We start from the raw sequence: 9,373 nt of genomic DNA on the forward strand, positions 1-9,373 counted from the left end.
GGTACAGACAGACAGTTTTAATTACGTTAATAATAAAACAAAGTGAATAAGTAATGATGGAAAGAAATAAAAGAGTCTCTGCGAATATAAATTTCTTACGTGTTATCCTTACCTGGGCTGCTGAGGTGTCCGAGCCATAGGAAAGGCACGAAACCTCCTCGCAACACACAACTCTACTCTAGCTAGCCCCATTACTAACTTGATCTTCCAGTTCTCTGCGAAGTCCAGTCCAGAGAAATCAATTCCAAGACTACAGTCTTAAACCATCAACATCTAAGGCTAACATCTTTCTTAAAAACTCTATCGTACCTGAGATTTGAACCTGCGATCATTGAGTTGTTAGTACTGTTGCATGTGTTTTCTACAATTATTTACACATAAATCAAAGACACAAACCTAAGAAACAAGAAAAAAAACATAAACTTTCTTAATGATGATGGGTTATCTTCTCATTTCGGTGAAAAGTGGTGAATGGTTAAGTGAAATCTCATTCTAAGTATATGAGAATTGTTTACATTGATGCATTCAGTCAGTGAATGTGTTTCGTTTTGCTTTGCTACAACTACAACATTAAATGTGACGCCTAAATGTTACGCGAAATTTAAATTCTTATATAAATTTCAACTTGGAATATACAATGCGAGTACATACATAGCGCACGACCCAAGTGAATGAATAAAAGGCAACATTTTCATTTCTCTTTTGCTTGCTTAAGAAACAACTTAATTTAAATTTGTTAAAAAAAAAAAAAAAAAAAAAAAAAAAAAAAAAAATCCTTACATTGATGCACATTTATTTTGATGATAATTTTATTTTACTTATAATGTCACATGATATTTAAGGTTTTCTTCTTCTGTTTCCCACTTCAGTTAGTTAATTATTTATTGCGTTTAGTTAATCCGATGTAGCACTTATAGGACCTTGGGGAATATGCAATACAGCTGCTATTAGTGGCTTCCTGATTCCTAGCTTAACTAATTTGTTTTGCGTAATAATAAGCATCGAGTTTCAAATGTACAAACATACATTTAATATATTAATTTGTTTGTCACTCTGTTCGTCACATACCGAATAAGGGATGAGTCTTTTTTTTCTCTTTTTTTTTTCTCTAATTCCGGTTTCTGACTTCAGATACATAAACAAGGATTTATATTACATTTTCGTGTGTTTAAGCTAATATTTTTTAAATGAGAAATTTCACACGATCTAAATGAAAACTCGGTAACGCATTTATTTCCTAAGAAAATTTACTAAACTTTTTGCATTTACATCAAACTTCTTAACGAGTATTCGTCAAATATCGCTTAGAAATAATTTTCGTTTCTTTTCTACCTCAAATAGTGGAAGATAAGAAGCGTGACTACTATCAAGTCGATTGCGGCAGAGCAATATATAACTGAATTAACATAGGCAAGCGACTGTGGCTATAGTAAACGGTATACATACACGGCCACACTCTGTATTTCTGGTCCCACTTATTTTTGACAATCACTGAGAAAGTCTAAAGTAATGGCGAAAAAGTCATAAACTGTTGTCTACTAACACAGATGCACTTTTAAGTGTTAAGAAACCTAAAAAAAAAGATAATTGCGTTACGGTAGATTTGCGCCGCGGGCTAATAATGCCTTCTGGGTGTTGAAAATGTTCTGATAAATTGCATATGGCCCTCATCCTTCGGTGATGGGTATAAACAATAAGACAAGACAATAAATATATTTAGCGTGTAAAAGTTAAATCATCCTTTACTGACCGTTGATCGTTCCATTTCGAAAGAGTTGCCGCGCTCTCCATGAAATGAATAAAAATTCTTAAAAAGCGAGCACATTCCCCTCTCCACATTGACTTCCTTACTTGACTTTCTTCACCAAAAACCACGCCATGATTCTTCCAAAAGCTTGTCTCTCCAGTGGCCTACAAACTGAACAATAAAACGGCATTTTTCGACGATATTTTCTCAATGACTCCAATCATTGAATTTCAAAAAGACTCAATTTATACATTATCGAGCCTTAAGAGATCGTTCTATTAAGGAGAACGTGATATAGGCCCGGTTTTTATTGCGTGCATCTGTCAAATATTTTAATAGAATTATTTTAACTTTGTGGTTCGTGTGAATCATAGCAGTTTGTGCTTTTCGATCAAAATCGAAAATTATTATTCAACAACGAATTAGTTTTTCTTATAACTTGGTACACGTATACCTCGCAGGGATTAGCTTTTATTTTTATAGAATTTTAAATAACTTTTACTTAATCGCGGGATGTTGTTGTCAAGTTTAAGTAAATCATGCCTTAGCCAAAGGAATTGTAAATTTCTTCAGAAATTTATGCCTATGACTCAGCAGCTTGGACTGACACGTCACGAGCATAAGATGCCAAAACATTTGGAAAATATGCTTGAAGAGAACGAGAAACCGAACTTTGCTCATATGGTTCAGTATTACTATCATGCGGCTGCATGTTTAATGGAACCGAATTTAGTGAAGGAGTTGGAGAAAAAGTATCCGAGGGCAGATAATAAATGGCGTCAGGGTCGCGTTGCCGCCATACTCAAGTTTATCGGTGTAGTGTCGTGTTGCATAGAAGTTACATTTCCTTTATATAAAACTGATGGGACTTATGAACTAATAACCGGTTATCGAGCACATCATTGCAGGCATAGATCGCCCGTTAAAGGAGGTAAGTAGCGATCGTACTTTGAAAAAACTCTCTGACCTATTTGATGTCATATTCTTTTCGCAAGGTATCCGTTACGCTATGGATGTTGACCAGGATGAGGTTAAGGGTTTAGCATATTTAATGACTTTTAAGTGCGCATGCGTAAATGTACCGTTCGGTGGAGCGAAAGGCGGTGTACGCATCGATGTAAAAAAGTATCAAGATAAAGACTTGCAAATGATAACGAGACGTTACACGATGGAATTGTTAAAGAAAAATATGCTTGGTCCCGGAATTGATGTGCCAGCACCTGATGTGAATACTGGTCAAAGAGAAATGTCTTGGCTGGTCGATCAATATTTGAAAACTTATGGTATTTTAATAAATATTTTCGGAAAAATAAAGCGGAATAAATTTTCGCGTCCACTTTTTGGTAGGACACAACGATATCAATGCTTTGGCTATAACTACTGGTAAACCAGTACACTTTGGCGGTATACATGGACGTACCACGGCAACTGGACGTGGAGTATGGAAAAGTGGTGATGTGTTTGTTCAAGATCAAAATTGGATGGAACTATTGAAAATGAAAGCAGGCTGGAAGGATAAGACTGTAATATGCCAGGGTTTTGGAAATGTTGGCTCCTGGGCTTCAAAATTTGCAGTCGAAGCTGGCGCAAAGTTAATTGGTGTACAAGAAATCGATTGCTCGTTGGTCAATGAGCAAGGAATAAATCCGGACGTAAGAAGAAAACTATATAACGACTTTTCTCCCAAAACGTATTTTATATAGCATTATTTTGGACGTTATTTCGATCGACTATATTTACATATCCATATTAATTTGATTTGATATTCAATATTGGGAAAGCATAAGTTTTAGTACTTGTTCTAAAATGATCGAATGTTTTTTTTTATTTTTTCATTTATAATGATTTCAGGAATTAATGCTATACATGGAGGAGAAAAAGACGATTAAAGGTTTTCCGAATGCTACCGAAAAAGAGGGCAGCTTATTAGGAGAGAAGTGTGATATCTTAATGCCTTGTGCAACCCAGATGGTACTTACTAAGGAGAATGCAGAAAAAGTTCAAGCAAAAATTTTATTAGAAGGAGCCAATGGACCCGTTACACCGGCTGCCGACCAGATTTTACGAAAAAAAAACGTACTCATGATACCGGATATGTATTGTAATGCCGGTGGTGTGACTGTTTCATATTTTGAATTTCTAAAAAATCTCAACCATGTCTCTTACGGCAAAATGACCGCTAAACGAGAATCGAGCATGATCCATGAGATACTCGAGTCCATTAGTCAATCGTTAAAACAAACAGTTGAACCGACAAAAAATCTAGAAAGTTTACGCGATTGCCATTCGGAAGCCGCTATTGTTGATTACGGTCTACAGACTGTTATGGAAGGGGCCGGTCAAGGTATTAAAGAGACATCCAATGAATATTCGCTATGCAACGATTTGCGAACAGCTGCAAATGTTTTTTCAATTAATAAAATTTTTACCTATCTCGAGAGTTCGAGTATTTCCCAATAATAATTGCTTGAAATCTGACTTAGCATAATAAATAAAAGTTCTTCAAGAAACCTGTTTACTTCAATTAGTATTAATGTCAGTATCTAACCTGATCATTATGCAAAGTTGATGAAAACAAGAGAGAAAAGTAATGTTTTCAACGATTCGCACAGAGTGCAGCCTGAAATTATGGAATTATGGCCCACTGCTACCGGGAGACATGCAGTTGTCCGCGTCGGTGTACTTGCTCCATTAGCATCTTTCATGGTCGTCAAATCAAACATGCCATGTTTACAAAATGGCCCTAAGTGAACTTACACATCCAAATACTTTTATGATTTGATATTCGAAAGATCACTATATCGATTGTAGTGATTTTTAATTAATTTTTAATTATAGTTTTAAAATTTTGGTTAATTGTGGGATAAGATGCGTTGCACATTGCATGGGACCAATGGTTCGCAATGCGGGCTGGTAAGCGGAATGCCAAAGTCGCTTATTTTTAAGAATTGGTTTGTGATAAAAATCCCCTATAATGACATTGGAAATGTTGGGCCCTTTCCTAACGAAGCCACTGCCTTTTTAAGTAAGATGAGCTAACGTTAAGACCTAAAGAAAGGGCTGTAAATATACTTGAGAGAGCTACCTAAACTGTTTAAATGTTTATTTTTACACGTAATTAGGCGCACTGTTAAGTCGACACATCTTTAGGGTTCAGGCATTCGTCTTCACATCACATGTAATCCCCATAAAATTGAAATATATGTGTGTATATAACAATAATATATAAGACTGCATCCATAAATTGAGGCGTCCTACATGATCATGTTGTCGGTATGAAATGTCAAAGTCACTGATTCTCAATTAAGCGGAAGGAAAAAAGGAAGAGGATGGAAGAAAAGAAACAATAGCTAGAAAATTACTCTACATAATCTTTTCTAAAATGAAATTTTTACCACGCCTACCCCAATAGTATAGTGTATCACAATTTCATTTTTTCTCAATGCATTTATAAATCGCAGAAACGAAATTCAAAAACCCTAACAAACTATATATATTTTCTTTTCCAATTTCAAATTTGGAATGCAACTTAACATTGTCGTCGTCCATCATCTGTCCTCTGTACGTCTGCGCAACTTTATAGTATTTCTGGTAAGCAAATTTAAGCGAAAATGAAGATATCGCCTAAAAATTTGCAAAAGAATTCGGACGTGTCTTAAACTTTTTCAAGGACAAGACGCTCCCACGTCTATGCGATAAATAAAAAAAATAAAAAATCAGTCATGCCCACTCCATATATATACAGCATGAAATTTAGTTCCTTTACTTTTCTTTTTCTTTTTAAGATAACGGTGATGGGTATAGGGGATTCGATTTCTTACACGTTATTATTAGTCAAAGAAATAAATTCAAAGACTGAAGTCTTAGAGCACAAGCATCTAAGGCTATCGACTTTCTTTATGAAATAAATTTATTTTATTCATTATACATATTATTATTTTTAGTTATCATAACTATGAGACTGTGACGTCTTATTTATGAACATATTTTTATGTATGGGCGAGGAATGCTTTAATTGTTGTTCACTAAATTTATATCAGGCAATAATTTTAATTTATAGAATATTTTATAAAAACAAATCATTTTAACAATATGCCATATTTTAGACTATGAAAGACTACAAATTACCCAAGTTCTAGAAGACATTATAGATGCTTTCGTCCACACGCAAATGCAACAAACTAATTTCGTATTCTTGATCTTCCGGGAATCAAGTAAAACTCATGTCCGAAATTTGGCTTTAGTTAAATGAGGGCGGTGCTCTGCTTACACGAAATCACATTTCTACAAATCTAAATATTTTAAAATATTTTCGCCCGTAATTGAAAATTATTCGCTTAAGTAGCGAAATCGGTATGAACCGTGACTATCAGGTCAGTGTTCGCGAGGGTTGAAAGTACGGTTCATCCACATCCAGCGAACGCTCAGTCGCATTCACTATGTGGCAACCACCTCGAACCTAGAATAGAAGAAATTCTCTGAGTAATATCTATTATCCTTCCACTTAAGTATTCAGCTTATTTAAAAATGTTAGTCATTCAAGTTCTCGTAGGCGGGCTTAGCCCATTCTATCGCATTGTTCACAAGTTTGGCGGAAACAGTTCGAATGGAAATGGCAATATATTATATTGCCTCCGATAAAGTATAAGTAAAATGTACTACGTAGTATAAAAAACCGAACGATAAGCAGTAGCAATCGTCTAACTAAACATACGAGTTATACGAGACAGCAATGCAATTAGAAAATACATAAATCTTTGAAATCTAAATTTTAAACAATAAATAAAAATATGTTTTTTTAATTTTTCTTTTTTTTTCTTTTTTCAGTCCACAATGAACGAACGTACAACAAAGCCAAAGGTAAGATTTTTAAAATAAAAAAAAAATAAAAACGAAGAAACCGTTCTTTGCCTTCAGGCGAATTTTATCTTTAACACTTTTTGATTTACTACCGGTGAATGAAGAAACAAACAAAGTTCATATTCATCTCACTCGTCGTTTGTACTGTTGTTCTAGGATATATTTACAAAAAATTTCCGATGAATACTTAATACAAATGATAGATTATTGCGGAAAATTTATTGAAATTGTTGGATTTCTTCGGCTCTGAGAATATTGATCATTCTTAGTAGATGCGACAAGTTGTTGTTGTTCTTGTTGTTGTTATGTATTTTTGGAACAAAATATATAATATCAATATATTGAAAGGAGAAAAATTGGATATTTTTCATTGTGCGTCTATTTTAATTTATGGCTGATAAGAAAAATATTCAGGAAAGCCGAGATATTCTTAATTTATGTTGTATTGCAGGCGGGTCAATTAACCGACTTGGCCCATTGCATGCAAGAACTTTGTACAGACGGACAGATGGACAGGCGGGGACTGCATAAATCGTGCATGAATATAAAAATAATGATTATATATATTTTTTTTATAGTAAGAATCAGGGCATATAGTTTTTGTCAAAACGTTTTCCACATCCAGAAGCAGGCTTCAGAGACAGAGAAAGAGAGAGAAAAAATTTTTTTTTCATTCGTTTAATAGACACTTTGAATCTTTTAAGAGCTACATTATTCTTTTATCATGTAGATTATGTTGATGTATGCATAGAGAGTAAGGACGCAGTGTACATCTTACGCAATTTAGTTTGGTTTTTCAAAACAAAATTCATTTTTTGTTTTTAATATGACTTATTCTACTTTTCAGTTGCTTTTCCAGATCTGCAGCCGATCTATTATTGTTCTATTTAGCCTATAACTTTTTTTACACGATTTTTTTCAATCGTGTAAAAAGAGAATTAGCTGTATTTGAATATGAAAGTTCATTTTTATGGAACTACGGACTAATGAAAAAAATTAGTAAATAAAAAGCAATTTTTTTTATGATAAGAGAACGTGGTCTTCAATAATAACTGGATAATAAAGGCGCCTCGCGAATATGGCTGTGATTTTGCCATTTTTTAAATATTTCTCAAAGCAATTTTTTCCCTTTTTTTTATTAGATATATATAGGCCTGACAACCTCTTAGAACATGTCCGCATGAAAAGAATTCTTCATCAAAAGTTCGTTAGTATTCTGTCAAACATTTCTCTCCAAGAGAGTTTTGTGAATTATCCTAGAATTTGGTTTTACTCGTCAAAACACTTTCTGGAATGGCACGCCTGACTGCAAGCTTAAGATGCTTCTTCTATAGTAGTAGTGGATGAAAGTTCAGCATTTTGTAATATGTACTCGTGTTTACAAGATGCAGTCATCTTTGAGGAGATTCACATAAACGCATGAATTTTTTGAGACTTACCCTCTATCCCTTCCCTGATTTAGAAAATAGTTTTCAATTTCGTTACTTGTTTATTTATGAGTTATATTTGGAATATTGGAAACAAGCTCAACCAATATCAGAAATTTAACCTACGAATATTATTTTCACATATAAATTCATATATTAAAAATGTCTGCGTAAAAAAAATTAAAAAAGAAAGATAAATAATCAAATTATATAAAGGTATGCAGATGAAAATTCTAAAGAGACGACGACATAGAGAATTTTTGTTCATGAAATTTATTCGTTTTCTAATGCATCCTAATTACAATTACTAGGAAAACAAAAGCTAAATATAAACTTGCCCGAACACTTAAATTGATAGGCATTCAGATATAGTCAGAATCCATCAAATTTAAGGATTAATGATTAATGTTCTATTTTGACTGAACATCGCTCGCATGTGAAGTTTTTTTTTATCTTTCCTCAAAACGCATAAACTAAATTCTTGTTTAGTAATGACAAACGACTGTAACGAAGAAGCATAGGTGTTAAAATAAATATTTTTTGTATGATGAGGATAAGGATGAGGGGTGTATTCATTTTGTCAAAACGTTTGCAACGCCTGCAACAAAGTCTCAGGGAACCGCATAAAGTTTGTATATACTTGATCAGCACAACATTCTGAATCGATTTAAGAATGTCCGTCTATCCGTGCGTCCGTCTGTTTAATGCCTATTGTACACATTATTCTGGGAGCGAAAATGAAGGAAGAAATTTTGACAGAAATATTGGAAGTTCTTGCAAGCCGATTTGTATCGAAGGACAAACCTAGACTAGCACGTAAACTGAGAACATCTCCGCTTTTCAAAAGGAATATAAAATTGATTTTTCTGTCATTACTCATAAACTACAGTAGATATATCTACCAAAATGTTAACATATAATCTATAGGTGCTGCTGCCCATCGAAGTCGACCGAATCTACCTATTGTTGTAAAGTATCAAAATTTGATGTTTTTTCAATATCTTTATAACGCGCAGAAGGAAGCTTTAAAAATATGTTATTGTTTATGAATTCTTGACGAATTTCATATTCGGAATGCACCTAAGTATGTCGGTCTGCTCGTTTGTCCGGCCTGTCAGTCTGCCCGTCTGCGCAAATTTATAGTACATGTGGTAAATATTATCCTATTCGCAAACTTACCAAAGGACTTGAAAATGACCTAAAACGGTCAAAGGACACAGAAGTCTACAGGGTCCACATGCTTTTGCAATAAAAAATGTGAACGCTTTTGCGATCTGTGTTTTTTATTTTTTTCTCAAAAAAGTACAAGGTGTATACCACACAAATATTCCACTTTTAC

At 33.9% G+C, this 9,373-nt stretch overlaps 1 protein-coding gene across 1 annotated transcript; it reads left to right on the plus strand.

Annotated features, from left to right (window-relative positions):
- Nucleotides 1–2,332: 2,332 nt before the first annotated feature.
- On the plus strand, nucleotides 2,333–4,207 carry LOC119634485 (glutamate dehydrogenase, mitochondrial-like). The gene is made up of 4 exons (XM_038028699.1): nucleotides 2,333–2,678; nucleotides 2,743–3,030; nucleotides 3,095–3,399; nucleotides 3,599–4,207. The coding sequence occupies exons 1-4, from the start codon at nucleotides 2,333–2,335 to the stop codon at nucleotides 4,205–4,207; spliced, it is 1,548 nt and encodes a 515-aa protein (XP_037884627.1).
- The last annotated feature ends 5,166 nt before the right edge of the window (nucleotides 4,208–9,373 follow it).

Source organism: Glossina fuscipes, unplaced genomic scaffold, assembly GCF_014805625.2.
Source record: "Glossina fuscipes isolate IAEA_lab_2018 unplaced genomic scaffold, Yale_Gfus_2 3, whole genome shotgun sequence".
In the NCBI taxonomy this organism is placed as follows: Eukaryota; Metazoa; Arthropoda; class Insecta; order Diptera; family Glossinidae; genus Glossina; species Glossina fuscipes.